At 46.5% G+C, this 19,441-nt stretch overlaps 1 protein-coding gene across 1 annotated transcript in view; it reads left to right on the forward strand.

Moving 5' to 3' along the window:
- Positions 1-19,441, forward strand: part of LOC138303991 (uncharacterized) — a 692,211-nt gene that overhangs the window by 524,798 nt on the left and 147,972 nt on the right. The window contains exon 8 of the mRNA XM_069243614.1: positions 8,227-8,338. Within this exon, the coding sequence (XP_069099715.1) occupies positions 8,227-8,338 (112 nt within the window). The remainder of the gene's footprint in view (positions 1-8,226; positions 8,339-19,441) is intronic.

Below are 19,441 nucleotides of genomic sequence, written 5' to 3' on the forward strand. Positions count from 1 at the left end.
CCCGCCTAGCACAGATGGGTCATCAGGATATTGCAGGCTACACCCCAGCTCTCTTTGTGTCACTGTCTAGAGAGTGGTGCAAACAACCCAACTGTAAAACTGACCCAGACAGGGAATCCACAAACAGGCAGAGTCACAAAATGGTTTAAGCAAGAAAATGCCTACTTTCTAAAAGTGCAAAAAGAAAAGAGGATGGACGGAATGCTGAACAATGCAAACATTCACCCCCAGTCACAAAGATTTGGGTTTAATCCATCATTTCTTTTGCTCAACACACCACCTCAGTTTGAACCCAACCATATGCAAATCAGTCTTGAACCTGTTCCTCTTGGGAACAGTCCAGCCTGAACTGCCAGGCCAGATCGTCCCTGTACTGGAAACAAGCATCGTAGCACCAGTTTCAGAGTATCACCCATCATCAGCTAGGCTAGCTTGAAACCAGTGGTGCAGTGAGCACAGGACCCACGTCTGGGCATACTGTTCCCACTTGGGGCATCAAATGCAAAAAGAACAGATAATGGACAGAATGTAGAACAATGCAAACATTCATCCCCAATCACAAAGATCTGGGTTTAATCCATTGTTTTTTTGCTCACCATCCCACCCCAGTTTGGACCCAGCCATATGCAAATCAGTCTTGCCCCTGTTCCTCGTGGGAACAGTCTAGCCTGAACTGCAAAGCTAGGTCCTCCCTGGACCAGAAACAAGCATCCTAGCACCGGTTTCAGGGCATCACCCTTCATCAGCTAGGCTAGCTAGAATCCAGTAGCGCAGTAAGCATGGGACCCACTTCTGGGCATAACCTTTCCACTTGTGGCAACAAATGCAAAAAGATCAGAGGATGGACAGAGTGCTGAACCATACAAACATTCACCCGCCAGTCACAAAGTACTGGGTTTAATTCATCATTTTTTTGCTCACCACGCCACTCCAGTTTGGACCCAGCCATCTACAAATCAATCTTGACCAGGTTTCCGCCCGCCGGCCCAGCGGGGATCTCATAATGGCCGTGGCGCGAGTGTGGCTGCATTGGAGGCTGCCCGGAGGTCATATCATCTGTTGCTAGGAGCACGGACAATTCAGTCCGCTCAAAGTGTGGCTTGAGCCGGTTCACATGCAGGACCCTCAAAGGGTTCCTGTGATTATGCAAGTCCACCAGGTAGGTGACTTCACTCTTACTTTCCACCACCTCAAATGGGATAGTCCTGGGGCACCCTAGTCTCCACTAGCACCATCTCCCAAACGTTTTGCCCAGGTTGAAACTCGACCAGAATGGCATTCTGGTCATACTACCATTTCAGGTTTGCCTGGCTTGCTTCTAGATTCTCTTGGGCAAGATCTCTGAAGCTGGCAGTCTGGTTTATGAAGGCCAGCATGTAGCTAAATACATCCAGGGGAGGTTTACTGGGGGATTTCTCTAAACACTCCTTCACCAGACTCAAGGGTCCCCTAACAGGGTGGCCATACAGTGACTCAAAAGGACTAAATCCAAGATCGTTTTTCAGGCACCTTCCTGTAGGTGAACAGAAGGCATGGCAAGAGGACGTCCCATGATCATGCCTTTCAAGGTGAGGTTGAATCTCTCAACCAGACTATTGCTTTCAGGGTGGTAAGGAGTGGTGAACTTATAAGTTGCCACAGAGATGTCACATACATGGATATGAAATTGGTACCCCTATCAGTTACCACTTCCTTGGGGAATCCCATGCAGGTAAAAACCCCCATCAATGCATGACCCACCACAGGGAAAGTGCTTGATCTTGGTGGAATGGTTTCTGGGTACTGGGTGGCATGGTTCACCAAGACCAGGATGAACCTGTTGCCCATGGCTGTCTTGGGATCCAGAGACCCACAATGTCAATACCGACCCTCTCAAAGGGGGTACTAACCATTGGAAAAGGTTGGAGGGGAGCCTTACATTTCCCCCCACTCTTGCCACTTCCCTGGCAAGTCTGGCAAGACCTGCAATGAACATCTGAGTGCCTGCGCAGTAGGGTCAGTAAAAGTGGGTGACAAGCCTTTCAAAGGTATTGTCCTGCCCCAAATGTCCAACTAGAGCCACATCATGAACCAGACCCAGTAGGAAGGCTCTGAAGTACTGGGGTACCACCAGAACACAGGCTGACCCAGGCTCAGCAACCTTAGGCTCACTATACAGAAGGCCATCCTCCCAGTAGATAAGGTGAGATCCTGACTCCTTGCCAGCCGCCTGGTCTGCAGCCTGCTGCCGCAAAACCACTGGAGTAGAGCATGTCTTCTGTGCCTCACAGAATACCTCCCTGGTGGGTCCCCCTTCCTGCTGCCACTGTGACAACTCAGGGACCTCACCCAGATCAGCCACCTGTTCCCCTGTAGGCTCCGGGGCAACACACTCAGGCTCCGCCTCCTCTCTGGCTGTGGGAACTTCTGGGGCCGGTTTCCTGCGCCCCCTGCCCTTTATCTTTTTGACAGTCAGGCTCCAGGCGCTCTTAACCACCCTGACGGGCTGCCATTGACCGGGTGGATACACATACCCACCCAGGAAGGCCCTCCAAGTATGACCTGTGGTCCCCCTCCTTCCAAGGAGAATCATTGCCAAGCAAACAATCCACAGACATGGTTGGACTCACAGCTACCTTCAAGGAACCTGAGACCCCCCCCCCATTCGAAGGGCACCTGCGCCTCCCTGCACAGGTGCTTTGAGTTGTCCACTGCAACTACTTGGTGAAGTACTCGGGTATCTATCTGCTCTTCAGACACCAGGGTGACTACTCACTGTATTCACATTGGCTCCTGTGTCTCTCAGAGCCTCCACCCTCTGTCCATAAATGGTCACCCACTGGCTGTACTACTTCGTGTACTCAGGCATGAGGGTTCTCTGGACCACCTCACTGTCTCCTAGCAAAACAAGGGTCATCTCAGCTGGCTCCCCACCACCTGGAACCAACTCCTCCCCAAGCGCTACACTAGCCAAACCCTGGGACTGCACACTAGTGGGTGACGATATACGCTTGGGGCATTTGGGGTCCCCCCTCTCATGTCCGAGATGGTTACATGCATAACACTTACGTGGGGGAACCCCTTCGACAGGCCTTCTTTTGGAGAACCGTGGCTTCTTTTCACTAGGGGTCTGGGAATCCTTACCCTGGGAATCAGATTGGGGCCTTTGAGAACTGCCCCTGTTTACCCTTACACCCCCCTTACTTCTGAGAGGGACCCTGCCCACCCTTGGCCTTGTCTCCCCCATACCTCTTGTGGACCCTGGTGCTCTCCCAGCAGGCTGCTTCCTGCGCAAGCTTCCGGGGGTCAATCAGTTTGCTGTCAATAAGGTGCTGGCACAGCTCTGGAAAACATAAACTGTACAAGTGCTCCCAAGCAATTAAATTGTAAAGCTCCTCACACATTGTCACCTTACTGTCCTTCACCCAACAATCCAGTGACCTGCAAAATGAATCCACACACTCCAACCAGGTTTGAGACTTGTCCTTATACTGCTCAGGAGTCAGACCATATCTTGTGAGTAGAGCGTCTTTCATTATGGTGTAGGTGAGTCCCTGAGGATCCTCCAAAGATGTTGTCGCTTGGGCTCTCATTATCCTTAATGAGACTACTGGATTTCTAGGCAGCAGGATCGTTCACGGTGTGGGGGACTGAGTCTGACCCACTTGGAAGGACCTCTGTCACCCTAAATCCGGTTTTGCTCTGGCTAACTAGCAGTGCCTCATTTCTCCCAAAGGGAAGAGATGATTGAGCAGCCGAGCGCATGACATCTTTGGAACTTCTCAGGGAAGTCGTGGTCACTCAGATCCAAACCAACTCTCTCATTTACAGTATGATCTCATATACAAATGACAAAGGCAGTATAAGTTTTATATAATGTTTTAATAAAACGACTGCATTTTAGATAATAAGGCGTGAGCCGCAATAACCAGAACCATACAACACAGTAGAATTGAAATAGTCACCAGGAGAGTAAAACATAAGAACAACGCTATCATGGTGTTTAACAATTTTTACTCTCCCTCTGCTAGTTCTATTTCGAGCACAGCATGTTAAGCTTCTAACTTGCCTTTCTGAATCCCTCGGGAGACATCAGCCCTCATACCTGAGCAAAGGCCTGTGATCTGGTTCAGAATCTGCAACGAGGCAGTCAGCGTCTAGTTGTGGTTCCCTGGTCGGAATCTCCCTCTTGCGTGTATTGGGACAAGGAAGTGTTTTTATAACTAACATGTCATCGTGATCACAAAATGTCCCTATGCAGGAATGCCAAAGACTAAACTCCTACTACGTCTATCGGCAATGTACCAGACTGTATCCTTGACTGAAGCACAGAGTAATGCGTTATGGAGAACTCCAGTGCTGAAGTAGGCTAAACAGTGTGATATGAAATATAAAACAAGACCGTAGAACTGGCTATTTGAAAAATAACAGTACGAAGCCGAATAAAAAGCATTTAGAGCAAAGTGCACGAAGGCTCTAAGCTACGAGCAAAGGAATAAAATACATCCAGGGCAAAATGCACAAAGGCCTAAAGCCTGAAGCTAATGCACAAAGGATACGTAAAACTGACCACAGTACAATGTCAAGATGTCCCTTCCCCCTGCCTCAAAGTACTTTCACAGAACCACCCCCCAATGAGCTTCAGGGACCAAATTCATATGGAGAGCAGACTCATACCCCTTGAACCACAAGAATATGTCATCCTCCCTTTTGTAGTCTTTCACTAGGTCTTTTGGAATGTGCACCCTTCTCTCAGGCTGCACTGTGCTGTTGCTGACACCATCCCTACTAGACTGGGTCCTCTGACCTAGCTCCCTCAAGTTGAGCTCATAAGCCATCACTTACTTCTTCTCCTCTATGGCCATCCTCATATATTCCATCCTAAACTTTCTAACTCCAACTGGTGAGCTCTCTCTCTGCCTGTCTGTCCTGCAACTCTTCAGGAGTCAGGCCCTTAGATGAGACACTGCTCCCTGCCCTGGAGACTCTCTCCATGGACATAACAGGCCTACCAACAATACCATTATGTATGGATTCCTCCTCCTCATCTTCCTCCTCCTCTGTGTGCCCTTCAGCTTCCTTGGCTGTCACCCAGGCCCTCAGCGCCTTCTGGAGATCCTCCTTCCTGGTGGAGACATTAATGGGACAGGCAAGATTTTTACTGAACTGCTTCAACTGAGCCACTGTATAGCTCTCCAGCTTCCCTGGGTGTAAAGCAGCTACAACTGAAATACCTCCAGATTGAGACATGATTAAGAGTTATCAGAAAGTACAAAGTTTCAAAGGCAGAAACAAGTTCCCGAGGAAAATCAAAGAAAAGTCAATGAAGGATCACCAAAATATGGAATTAGTGCAACAGCGTAAAAAATTATAAAGCTATTGCCCCTAACCTGTGCCATGGTCTGCCATATGTTAAATACGATGCTCACATGTTGGGGCTAGGGTGGGCACAATGGGCCCAACAAAAGTGGTGCTTCATTACATAAAGTGCCCCTTTTCTTAAATCTGAGCCTAAATGTGGTCAAGTTTCCACATTTAGATTTCCTTTCACGATTAATAACCACCATGTCACATAAACAACTCCAGTATTTTTCTTTGATGAACATGTGAAAAAGGAAATGTAATTTTTAAAGTCTATCTTTACATATGTAATTGTGGTAGCTCAGTTCCTAAACTCTTTTTTTTCTTTCAAATTTGAATCGTATTTTTAGGTAAAGAATGTGGTTCTTGTGATCTCCAATGTAATGCGTTCCATTGACAGATATCTTTCAGAGATGAAAATACAGTTTACGAAATTCAAAGGGGTGGTGTGTCAAGCATTTACAATCACTTTTCTTTGTATATTTCCAAACACTTTGCAGTTCACCTTTTTTATGCAATTTTAGCACAAATTAAGCTGCAGGGCTGGCGTTCAATTTGTAAGCATTTGTCTATTTTAGGATTATATACTGAACACGTGAAACAAATTCTACTGTATACTTAATTGGCCTGAAAAGGTGATATGATGACAAATGAACAAAACAAGCTAGATATTAGACTTTCTTCGAGAGGGCATTGTGCATGGATTGCCTGCCATTATTCACCAGATGAATGTTCTCATTCTAAAGGTCTGCATAGATATCAAGACATGCAGGCTTGATGTATGTCAGAATGTGTTCTTTATTTGTAATAAAAAATTAGGTGTACAAGTCTAAAGCTTTCCTTCGGAGCCTGTCTCTCCTACTTTCAAAGGTCAGTCTAGCCAAAAACTAAGGGTGCCTAGCATTGATTCCATCTCATGCTTCTTTCCTCCACCACTCTGCACTTTCTTGCTGTTTATTTCACTCTGGGTCCTAGAGGTCTCCAGCAGTTTATCAAGTTCTCTTCCTTCTTTTTCGCTTTTCATCCTTACTCTCCCTCACTTTGCACTTTGTACTGAACAATACGTTGGGATCAACACAGACGTTCCCCACGCAAGCGTAACCACGCTTGCTGGAACAATGACTGCCTTTTTCTTTGCCTTAACCACGCATGTGCTGAACCACGCATATGCATGGTTAAGGCAAAGAAAAAGGCAGAGTGAATTGGAAGAGGACGTGTCAGGTAAGTGGGGTTGGTGCATGGTTGGGGTAGTTTTTAGGGGTGAGGGTGGGTAATGGGCTTGGGGTGGGGGTGGAGGGGTTGGGCTATTTCTTTTTAGGGGTGGGCTAGGGGTGTTTGGGAGGTTTTTTTAAGGGTAGCGCTTAGGGTGGGGGTCCTGCAGGGTTGTGGGTAGTTTTTAGGGATGGGATGGATAAAGGGCTGGGGTGGGCGGGTTGGTCTATTTTTTTTTATGTGCGGGTGAGGGGTGATTGGGTTTATTTTGAGAGTGATCGGCAGAGGGTACAGTCTGGTAAGTGGGGCTGGGGCAGGGATTGGGGTAGTTTTTAGGGGTGGGGTAGATTAAGGGCTTGGGGTGGGGGAGGTTGAGCTACTTTTATTGGAACAGCATGGGTGGGTCAGGGAAATGTTGTTTTTAGGGTGGGTGGGGAGATCGGGTATATTTGTTTGTAGGGGCGGGGTGGGAGGTTGGGGTAGTTTTGTTTTTAGGGTGGGTCGGTTGTTTTTAGGGCGGGTGGGGGGTCGGGAAAGGTTTTAGGGCTCAGGATGCATGGGGGTGTCGGGGTAGTTCAGTTTTTAGCAGCGGGGTGGGGGATCTGGGTAGTTTTGTTTTTAGGGGCGGAGGTGGGGGATCGGGGTAGTTTTGTTTTTAGGGGTACGGGGTCTGGGTAGATTTGTTTTTTAGGCGGGTGGGGGTGTTTGTTTTTAGGGCAGGTGGGGGGTCGAGGAAGGTTTTAAGGCTCAGGGTGGCTGGGGATTGTCTGGGTAGTTCAGTTGTTAGGAGCAGGGATGGGAGGTCAGTGTAGTTTTGATTTTAGGGGTGGGGTGGGGTGGTCAGGGTAGTTTTGTTTTGGGGATGAGGGGGTCGGGGTAGTTTCGTTTTTAGGGGTGGGAGTGGGGACATTGGGGTAGTTTAGTTTTTAGGGCTGGTGGGGGGGTCGCTTGTTTACAGGGTAGGGCATTGGGAAATGTTTTAGCTTCAGAGTGGGTAAGGGTGTAGGGGTAGTTAAGTTTTTAGGGGCAGGATTAGGGTCAGGGCAGTTTTGTTTTTAGGCACAGCGTGGAGGGGTCGGGATAGTTTTCTTTTTAGGGTGGGTGAGGGGGTCAGGGTGATTTTGTTTTTAGGGGTGGGAATGGGGGATCAGGGTAGTTTTGTTTATAGAGCGAGTTGGAGTATTTTAAGTATTAGGAGTGGGGTACATGTGGGTAGTAGGGCGGGTGGCAGGGAGGCATGATAGAACCACGTATGCTGTCCCCACACATGCCTCTACTAGACATGCTTTACAATGAAAAATCGTTGTGAAAGCGTGCGTGGTAAAGGCATGCGTGGAACAACGCAGTCATTGTTCAGACCGCATTGTTAATGCATGCATGGTTCCTGCATGCGTTGTTCCATCATTCATTCAAATGTGATGAATAAAAATAAGTCCTGGCCCTAAAAAATAAGTGCAGGTGGCTTTCACCTCCACAACCGGAAGAAATTAAGTCTGTCCCACTGTATGCTTTATTGATAAAAAATTTCAATTAATATGAAAGACAAATATTAGTTTACCACTTAGTGGTAAGTAGAAGATAATGTCTATATGATGTTACAATACTTTATTTGGGGAAAGTGGTGCCTGTTTTTTTGTGAGTATTTCAACTATTGCGTCTTTGATTTTCCCACAGATATTGTTCTAAAAAGTTTCCACATAGAACCAAGTCAACTGAGAGATAAATTATTGATCATCTACGAGCAAGATGGCGGAATTTCTAATGAGCAGATTACAACATTACGTAGGTAAGCATGTCAAATGCAGCCACAATTTTTGTGGTTGAGGTTAAATATTTGAAGACCGGGATGGACCTTTGGTCTTAGGTTGACATGGGGTTTGTGCTGCTGTAAAAAGACATTAAGGGCCATAGTTATTATTTTTTCATGCAATGCAACAAAGCATAACACCTTGCTGTGCTGCGTGAAAGGGAGGAATACACCATATCTATCAGGATATGGGACCTTCCTGCTCTCTCCTTGCACTAGCACACTTTTGGCTGCCTAGCGCCTATGCAGGAACTCTTATACCATAGTGCAAGGCTTCAGGTGATGCAGGTAGGATTGTTTTTGTGCAGTAAGGTGTCCCTTCCTACACAAAAACAATTCTTTAACGATTTTTCTCTCTATGTGTGCTGCATAATGCACATATGGGAAGATTGCACATATTGCAAAAATTACAATATTTTTCCTTGCTATGCCTCCCTGGCGTAGAATTGTACGTAGAATTTTAATGCATATCCAGGTCTATCATTCATGAAAAATCTGGGAATACACCAAAACCAATGGGTGGATGCATGGGAACACCTACACTCTGTCCATAGAACGCCTCTCTGGGGCAGAGCAATGCAAGGCAGCGACTTGCTCTGCCTTCTGTTACTACACATTTACCAAGCCATGCAGGTCCATGCAAGGTGGCCTTGCGTGGCTTGGTAAATCACTTTTTAGGTTTAGTGTCACTCTACATCCCATTGCATGTCACCAAGGTGACGCAAAACCTTTGATAAATCTGGCCCTCCTTCCTTGAAGTGTATGTACTATCCACTGCAAAAGGGGCTCTAAACTAGGAAGATGCCCTTTTCTCAGTGCAAAAATATATTTGTGCTTATTTTTATCACTAAAAATAGCCTACTAAGGTAGCCAGACCAAGCTTTGCATGACAAACTAATGCATAAAGCAAGAATTAACAAAGGGGGATTGTGTTTTATTCTAAAAAAAACATGCATTCAATGTGTGATGCAGTGCTAGGCAGTGAGTTACACAAGGCAGCCTGTTTGTGCATAAGCAGAGGGGAAGATACCAGTAGGTTGATTATCTTCGTAGATATGGCTATGAGCAGTGTTTTTCCTCTTCTGCAGTGCAGCGCAACAGATTTTCCTGCTACATTGCATTGTTTGAAACATTAGTAAATCGGGTCCTTTGTTGAACAGTTTCTTGATATTTTGTAGAATAATACCAGAAACTCATTATTGATCAACAGTTTTGTAATAGTATTTTTTTTTTTTTTTTGGGGGGGGCTCCAAGTGATATTACTATCGTCCACACATTAGCCTGGCTAAGAAGTTGAAAGTAAAATCTAATAATTTGGGGCATGGTAAAGTTAACCATTTTATTTTTTTTACTTTTTGTGCAACAAGTAAGTACATCGGCGTGACTCACCCTCGGCTGTTGGGCACTGTTGTTTGTTTGATCAGAGAATAGTATGCACTATTGCGTTTGTTATGAACAACCAGGTTTTGAGCTACTTCCTTAACATTTTAGCCTGAGGTTCATACCGAAATATGGATTCAACAATTTCTTGCAGTCCTTTCTAACAAACACTTGTTGACAAGGTTTAACATTTAACATCATGTTAATATGATCTCATTGTAATTTTGGATACTTACATATACATTCTTGAAGGGTCTTACAGGGAGCAGCAAGTGTGGAGAAAAAAATAAACAGTTCTCTTTGCCCAGCCCTGCATCTCTAACAATCGCTACAAAATTGGCAATCTAGCATACTGATTTGTTTTATGTTTTTCAGCTGTGATTTTAATTTCTGTGTGACCCGACGGTCCTCTAAAAATTCAGCATAAGGTCTGCTTTTTCATTCTCTGAAATGGGGAGGTGAAATCTTCACTGAACTTGTTGTGTTTCATTGCCGTTTTACGACCTGATTATGAGTGACCCTTGTTAGATGTAATAACTAACTCACCCAATAAACAAGTTAACCAAGACACCGCACACAATTAAAGAGAGTGTGCGAACTTTATAGCACCATTAATTACCGGGTACAATTAACTTCTTAGGACCTGACTTCTAAAAGTGATCCCTGCACAAACAGATGTTTGCACACTTTCACAATTTTATGGGCTACTTGTAAATATGCCCTAAGACTGCCTTTTTCTTGAACATACTTTTGAAATCATCAGAACTGCACTTTAACAATAACCATTTACTAATAATAATAATACCAATATTATGAGAACCTGTATACTTATTCAGCAACTATTCTGCACCACCTTTCAAATGTACCAATTATCCATTGGACCTGTATTACCCATGACAATATGATTTTGCTAAGTGTTGCGACCGGTATTCATGTACATATGTGGAATTTAGTGCAAACCCAGCCGAAATGCAGCACAGCACTGCTCAGAGTCCAAGCCAAAGACACTGTTACCTTGTGAATGGAGGGGTAAATGCTTTTTTAATATTGAAAGTGGGTTGTTACTGCATCATGATGTAATGTTATTTAAAGAGGTGCATATAGTTGTATGTCAGACTGTTTAGGGCATTGATGTTGTATCTAGCTTTCAGCATAATTTCACTCTTTACCTCAGCCTCATGGGCCAGATGGGCCACCCCACCCAACGCCCAAGCAGAAGCAGTGGAAAATGTGGAAGTCTAAATTGACAAACAGTTGATTCTACAAAATCAAATTAACACAGTAGTTGGCTCGTGCATTGGTCTGATGCAAACTGCCAAAAATGTTCTACAAATTCTCTCCCTGCCTGCAAGGACAACCGTTTTCTTGGCGTTGATTGTGTCCAGACTGGACTTTGCCAATACCCTTTATGCAGAACGTCAACATTACCTGCTGCTGTGACTACAAACCATGAAGAACACAGCAGCCTGTAGGGCTCTCAAATTGCCTAAACGGGCATCAATCTCGTCTCACCTGAAGAACCAGCATTGGCTCCCTGTTAAAAAAGGATCTTGTTTAAGAACTTCGTCCTCATGCGCAGGGCTTTGAATCAGTCTAGACCTGAATATCTGTCCTCTAGAATTTAATACTACTCTCTCCTCAGACGTCTACACTCTTCCATTGGCCACTATGCTAAAGTTCTGATGGCAGACGAGCAAAATAATGTAGGCAGATCTTTCTACCTTTTGGGCCCTCAAGCTTGAACAGCATGCTCGCTGAATTACTTCAAATTGAAAACAAACTGCCTTTTAGAAACCAACTCAAGACCTAGCTTTTCAATCGTTAACGCACCTCTCTGCTCCCTCTTACTTTCTGATTAACGCTGGGACAATCTTTGGAGTACCAGTGCGCTTTGGAAATCCTGCTATTCATTAATTTATTCAACCATTCATCCATTCATTCATATTCATTTCAGTATATGTCGTTTATTATAGATTTGCTATTCTTAGCTCTACTTCCAAATATGTTTACTCGATAAAGGTACTTTATATAAAGTTTAGTAAACCCAAACTTGCCAGTATGTACTTGCTTTCACAATGTTTTGGTACTCAAATCTCTGGCCACCATACTTTTCTAGAATGATAATTCACCCTTCTTATCCCAGAACAATACCCATGGATGTGTGGCATTTACATAGTGAATCCACTGCCTGTTTCCTTACCCTTTCAACAGGAAATTACATCCAATTCCCGAAATTCCTTGAAATGTCTGCTTTTAATTACAATTAGCAGTGTTAGCCTTATAGGATGCCGATGCCTAATTTTCCACACATCTTGATGAAATTGCTTAAAAGGTAATAACAGCATTCTTGTTAATTATCATCTTAGAAGGCATTGTTAAAACTAGGCAAGTAAGTCCTACAATTAAATAATGTATTAACATCATATGACCTTTAAACCTTAAGGCCCATATTTATACTTTTTGGCACAAACCTGCACTAATGCAGGTTTATGCCAAAAAGTATAGTGCAGGCTAGCGCCATTCCTAGACGCCGGCCAGGTGTCATATTTAAGGAATGGCGCTAGCTGGTGCTAAGGCCCTGTTAGCATCCTTGGAAGCAATGCTAACAGGGCCTGGGAGGCATAGGGGAACCGGGGATTGTGCGCTAAACTATGGTGCTACACTGTTAAGAGGCAAACAAAATTGCCTCTAGGCCTTGTAGCGACATTTTCTGGTGCACAAGCCCCATGGACATGGCTCCTGTCTTAGTAAAGACAGAAGCCATGCCCACTATCTCAATGGCCATTCCCAGGGGCCGCATGTCCCCTGGGCATTACCATTGAGGCCATTGCCGTGCAGGGGGCCCCAAGTCAGGGCCCCCAAGCAGCGTTGGACGAAAAAAAAATACTCACCTGGACTTACCTTCGGATGGGTCAGCCATCTATAGGTGAACTCCTGGTGTGGGTAGGGGTGGGTGGGGGTGTCCCTGGGGACAAGGAAGGGCACCTGTGAGCAATTTCCATGGTCTCTGACCCTGTAAATCTGCCTACAGGTCCCCTAACGCCTGCCCATACCCAGTTGTTAAATAATTTATTTAAGGCCCTCCTCTTCCTGTGCATGATTTTTGCACGGGAGGATAAATAAGGTGCGAGGGCATTTGAGGCATTTTTTGCCCAGGAACGCCTACCTTGCATCTCATTGACGTAAGGTAGTTTTCCACAGCAAAAAATGACGTTAACTCCAATATTTTGGGGCTAGACATGTCTAGTGCCAAAATATCATTATGGAGATAAGTTTGTGCCGGATTTGCGTATGAACAATGATGCAAATCTGGTGCAACCAGAGTATAAATATGACCCTAAGCCTCAAGTCTTATTGCTAGGGGACACTGGTGACGCAAAGGCTGCTAGCATCTGGACTTTAATGGAATCACTCAGTGGGGAAATAAAGAACAGAAAATGAGTACGTTGTAATCTTAATCAATATCTGTTTCATTCAATTACAAATAGTCTTCCTTTATCCCCATTTCCAGTTCCCCTGCACTCTATTATGTTTTGGTAAATTCCATGAGACTTTTGACAGTTGGACTCAGAGGAAAGAGCGAGTTTTCAAGTGACTTGGACTGTAAGGGGAGCCTTGATCATTAAATCCAGCTACTCTTTAATTTATTATGTTTGGTGACGAATATGGAATGAGCTGTGCAGAGGTCAGCCTACAACACCTCACTCCTGGTAGATAGTCTTGGTACTTCAAATTGAAGAGGAAAGGAAGAACAGCAGTGGACTTGAGGTACAGCAGGTCATCTTTTCCTCAGAAAGGCAGTGAATCGCTGACTGACACACGTTACTGAGTGAAGGGGAGCTAATATTGCCTACCTGCTAGGAAGTGCTGTGACGAAAGAAAAACCTATGGAGACACTCACCTATATTTTTTTCAACAGCTGTGAGACCAGTTTGAAGAGTGCGAGGAACACCTGCTGTGGCCACTGGGTACTGCCAAGATTGTATGGCTGTCACTGCTGAATGGAAACCACTGCTGTTTTTCAAAGTCTAGAACAGGCTTGATTCTTTGAGGTCCAGCACCTGTAGGACCAGGAGCAGAAACGACATTGAGGGTCGTGCCGGCTCTGAAAAGGTCCTGAAGCTGCCACAAAGTGAAGCAATGTTGATGACTGAAGGCGTGGCAAGGAAGTTACAGTCGCAACACCAAAGAGATACAGGGCTAAGTTCACCTCTGGGTGTTCTCATTTACCACACGCTGTGAGCCTCTCACCACACCTTCTAGGGGATCAGGATATATAAAAGAAAAAAAAAATCTGTAAAATTATTGAATGGTACTTATGTGGCCAGTTATGAATAACAGGGTGGCTGAAGGGCTGTAGTGGCGGCTACTCTATCACTAAGTTAGGAAACATTAAGTTCTATCTATTTCCTTATAGTCACCTCACGTAGCCCATCCCACTGAAGCAGGGTGAGTTTTGGGTGAGGTTTAAGGGAGGAAGTCCTCAAGGACAGACTGAGGCTCTGTCTGAAACTGTGAGTAGAGAATTTTGAATATCTGAGCCACTCTTTATTCTGTAAATGTAATTCTAACAATTGTTTGGGTGAGAGTAACTGCATAATCTAGATCCATTAAGAAACATTGGTATGAAACTTGATTTATGTGCCTAAAGGTACTAACAATGTGAAGACTTTACAGATCCACCTTTCATAGTTAATTTCATAGTAAGCCAATTTTAACATGCAGTCTGTGAAAATTATTGCCCATTCCAGATCTAAATAGACAAGTTTTTGTGTACTAATGTAGACACACTGTACCAACCCTAGCAGAGAATAAGCTACTGCATGCACGATCATGGAAGAATTCCCAGTCAGCGTTGTGTCTTGGCAGCCTTCAGGAAAATTAACATTTTAACATCATATTTAAGTACATTGGAAAGGATGCCAGCAGCAAGCATGTCAACCTCCAGCATTTTTTTATGAAATAGGGGATCCCAACTCATCATAGAAGGATTGGGTGTAATTGCTTTAGTCCTATTTGATATGAGTAGTGTTAGTCCTGACAGCCTTGGAATGACCTTCGTCCAAACGTTTTGCTTGCTTGCCTCTCATTTTTGCTGATTTCTTTTTGTTGGCCTTAGGACTCTGATCACGTTACCACTGCTGACCAATGATAAAGTGTATGTACTCTCTCCTGTAAACATGTTTTGATTGGTACATCAACAATTGTCATATTTACTTTACAGCTAGTAAAGTGCACTGTGTGTGTCTAGGACCTGTAAGGTAAATGCTGCTAGTGGGACTACAGCACTGGGTGGGTGGCTTGTGCCACCCTCTCAAGGAGCTCTGAAACATGTCTCAGGCTTGCCTTTGAAGAGACTTTGGGCGTCATTCTAAGTCTGGCGGGCGGCGGAGACCGCCCGCCAGACTTCCCCCACCAAAATACCGCTCCGCGGTCGAAAGACCACTGAGGGTATTTTGGGATTTGCCCTGGGCTGGCGGGCGACCGCCAAAAGGCCGCCCGCCAGCCCAGGGCAAATCAACCTTCCCACGAGGACGGCGGCTCAGAATTGAGCCGGCGGAGTGGGAAGGTGCGACGGGTGCAGTGGCACCCGTCGCGTATTTCAGTGTCTGCAAAGCAGACACTGAAATACAAAGTGGGGCCCTCTTACGGGGGCCCCTGCAGTACCCATGCCATTGGCATGGGCACTGCAGGGGCCCCCAGGTGCCCCGCGGCACCCCCTACCGCCATCCTGTTCCTGGCGGGAGACCCGCCAGGAACAGGATGGCGGTAGGGGGTGTCTGAATCCCCATGGCGGCGGAGCGCGCTCCGCCGCCATGGAGGATTCTCAAGGGCAGCGGAAAACCGGCGGGAGACCGCCGGTTTTCCGAATCTGACCGCGGCCAAACCGCCGCGGTCAGAATGCCCTGCGGGGCACCGCCGGCCTGTCGGCGGTGCTCCCGCCGACCCTGGCCCCGGCGGTCTCAGACCGCCGGGGTCAGAATCAGGGCCTTTATGTGCAGTTACACTGCCATGTAGACCTGCCATTTAAAACTACTTGCCTAGCCTTAAACTCCCTTTTTAGTCCATGTAGGTCACCCCTGAGGTAGGCCCTAGGTAACTGATAAGGAAGGGTGCTATGTAGTTAAAAAGCAGGACATATACTTTTAAGTTGTACATGTCCTGGTAGTAAAGTAACTCCTCACTTCTTTTTTGTGGGGCCTACACCTCTCATGCAATAACTTTGGGGATTCCTTCTTATGTTCAATAAGCTGTAATTGGTTGGTAAAGTTGGATTTATTGTTACAGTTTTGAAAATACCACTTTTAGAAAATTTGTGTTTTCCTGCTCTTAGCCCTGTGTGGCTGCAGCCTGTCGCCAATACTCATCTGGGATGGAGTGACAGCTGGGCTTGTGCATTCCCTCTAGACAGCCACACATAACGGACTCTTTGATATGAATGATGGGCCATCAACATCCTAATGGGCCATTCTGAGCAGGATGGTAGGGAGGAGCTGACACTTATAACTGATAACAGAGTGTTCTGCTTCAACACAAATGGCTGCATAACCCCTGGTAGTGAGTCTGGAGCCAAGTCAGGAAGAAGGGACATCTGTGCACTTCAAAAACCCTTGTTTGAAGTTACCCCCACTTTAAAGGCACAACTGAGTATAATTATTGGACCTATGACCCTGCCAACTCAGTGTATTACTGGATCTGTGAAGAACTCTTCCAGGAGGAAGGATTGCTATGCTGCGACAAGGACTACCACTCTGGACAGTGGCTCTGGAAGAACTGCTTTCCGCTGCGCTGTGCTGCTCTGCTGCCTGCAGCCGTCTGCTATGCTGAGGAAAGACAGGATCCATCTCACTTGAATCCAGAGTGACTCCAAGGGCTTGTTTGCTTGCCTCCTGTTCTTCTGACATCTCTGTGACGTAAAAGCCTTCCAACTCATCATCAACAGCACCTGGATTTGCTTGCCTCAAGTCTTGCTCTGCCAACTGGTGACAATCCAGGAGTGGGCACCTGGAAGTAGGAATAAAGTGCTGCAACTGCCATAACCTACACATCAACGCCATTGCACCAATGCTGTCTCATTGCTGCTGTTGCAAGGATCGAGGACATCGCATCGACATTGAGGCTGGTGCATCGCTGCTGCTGCAAGGATCAAGAGCACTGCATTGCTGACTGGGTGACACATCGTCTCCATTCCTAATGCATCTATGACTTTGCATGGCTCAGAGACGCCATATTGCCTACATCCTCGGGATTGGTGGCAGAGCATTGCCTCTCTTACTCCTGGCACCTTGTTCTCGATGTTTGTGTATCTCCGAACCATGGTACTGTTCCAGCGGACCAAGGCTGGTAGCTGTATCTGACCCACTATCCATTGAAGTTGGCCTGACTTTTTAGATTTGATCCAGTATATGGCAACAAGATAGCCCAAGTTGGCACTTTATGCTTCTAAGCATTACAACTAAGTTTATTCATTAAAAATTCATACCAACTTCTATTTATTGGATTTTGGTGTTTTGGTCTTGTTTTGTTCACAAAGATATAGACCCTCATTACAACCCTGGCGGTCGGTGGTAAAGTGGCAGTAAAACCGCCATCAGGCCGGCGGTAAAAAAAATGGAATTATGACTGTGGCGGAATACGCCAACATAAACAGTACACATTAACACTCCGACCGCCACGGCGGTACAAACAAACAGCATGGCGATCACCGCCAACAGACAGGCGGAAGGCAATGTACTGCCCACACTATTATGACAGGCCAATCTGCCACCTTTTCTGGGGCGGATTCAATGCGAACAAAAACACGGCAGAAACAGGACTTGGAAGGGAAAACACTCACCTCTACACACCCCACGAGGAACCAGAACGCCATGGAGCCTGAACTCCAAATACTCCCTGCGATAGTCTTCCTGCTCCTCTACCAGGAGCACGACCGACGGCGGTGACGACCACGATGAGTACTGCACCTACGACACAGGGGAGGGGGAAGGGAAAAGAGAATTACACATACACGCAACACCTCCACCCACACCCTCACCTACAACAACACACACACACCACTACATGCTGAAATATTACATTTACACTCCTCAACCCCCCCTGGAAGAACGCAAGGACAAAAGGAAATGATTGTAACCATTGTAATCAATAAACATCCATTAGTCAAAAATGTACATACACAATAAACAAATATGTACACCAAGAATTCAAGTCCAGGTACTGCACCTACAAAGTCCATGGACCACTGGGTCCAAAATGCATGGGCAAGGCCCACACAAGATACCCGATCGAAATGGAGAGAACACTGCAGGGGCATCAGATCGAAATAAAACAGACACCTCAGGGGGAAGGGAAGAGGGAGCACCTCAGCCAGATGAGTGCATGACGCCAGCTCCACGAGGGGGTTCCATATCCATTGATGTATCCTGGGGCATGCAAAGCCACAGTCTCTCAAGTCTCTCCAGTGGGTGGGTTGCCCACTGCTTTATCCTGGGGAGTGCAAAGCCACAGTCTCTCAAGTCTCTCCAGTGGATGGGTTGCGCACTGCTTTATCCTGGGGAGTGCAAAGCCACAGGCTCTCAAGTCTCTCCAGTGGGTGGTTTGCCCACTGCTCTATCCTGGGGAGTGCAAAGCCACAGTCTCTCAAGTCTCTCCAGTGGGTAGGTTGCCCACTGTTTTATCCTGGGGAGTGCAAAGCCACAGTCTCTTAAGTCTCTCCAGTGGGTGGTTTGCCCACTGCTGCATCCTGAGGAGTGCAAAGCCACAGACTCTCAAGTGGATAACAGTCTCCACTGGTACTGGAGGGGGCTTTGTGCCCAGAGTGCTTCATCCTGCCAAGGACAGAGGTAGTGGATGTATCTCTCCACTGGTTCTGGAGGGGGCTTTGTGCCCAGAGTGCTTCATCCTGCCAAGGACAGAGGTAGTTGATGCCTTTCTCCACTGTTTCTGGAGGGGGCTTTGTGCCCAGAGTGCTTCATCCTGCCAAGGTCAGAGGTAGTGGATGTATCTCTCCACTGGTTCTGGAGGGGGCTTTGTGCCCAGAGTGCTTCATCCTGCCAAGGATTGAGGTAGTGGATGTGATACTCCACTGGTTCTGGAGGGGGCTTTGTGCCCAGAGTGCTTCATCCTGCCAAGGACTGAGGTAGTGGATGCCTTTCTCCACTGGTTCTGGAGGGGGCTTTGTGCCCAGAGTTCTTCATCCTGCCAAGGACAGAGGTAGTGGATGTATCTCTCCACTGGTTCTGGAGGGGGCTTTGTGCCCAGAGTGCTTCATCATGCCAAGGGCTGAGGTAGTGGATGCCTTTCTCCACTGGTTCTGGAGGGGGCTTTGTGCCCAGAGTGCTTCATCCTGCCAAGGACTGAGGTAGTGGATGCCTTTCTCCACTGGTTCTGGAGGGGGCTTTGTGCCCAGAGTTCTTCATCCTGCCAAGGACAGAGGTAGTGGATGTATCTCTCCACTGGTTCTGGAGGGGGCTTTGTGCCCAGAGTGCTTCATCCTGCCAAGGACTGAGGTAGTTGATGCCTTTCTCCACTGGTTCTGGAGGGGGCTTTGTGCCCAGAGTGCTTCATCCTGCCAAGGACAGAGGTAGTGGATGTATCTCTCCACTGGTTCTGGAGGGGGCTTTGTGCCCAGAGTGCTTCATCCTGCCAAGGACTGAGGTAGTGGATGTGATATTCCACTGACGGTGTGGCAACATGGAAGCT

This window comes from Pleurodeles waltl, chromosome 7 (assembly GCF_031143425.1).
Source record: "Pleurodeles waltl isolate 20211129_DDA chromosome 7, aPleWal1.hap1.20221129, whole genome shotgun sequence".
In the NCBI taxonomy this organism is placed as follows: Eukaryota; Metazoa; Chordata; class Amphibia; order Caudata; family Salamandridae; genus Pleurodeles; species Pleurodeles waltl.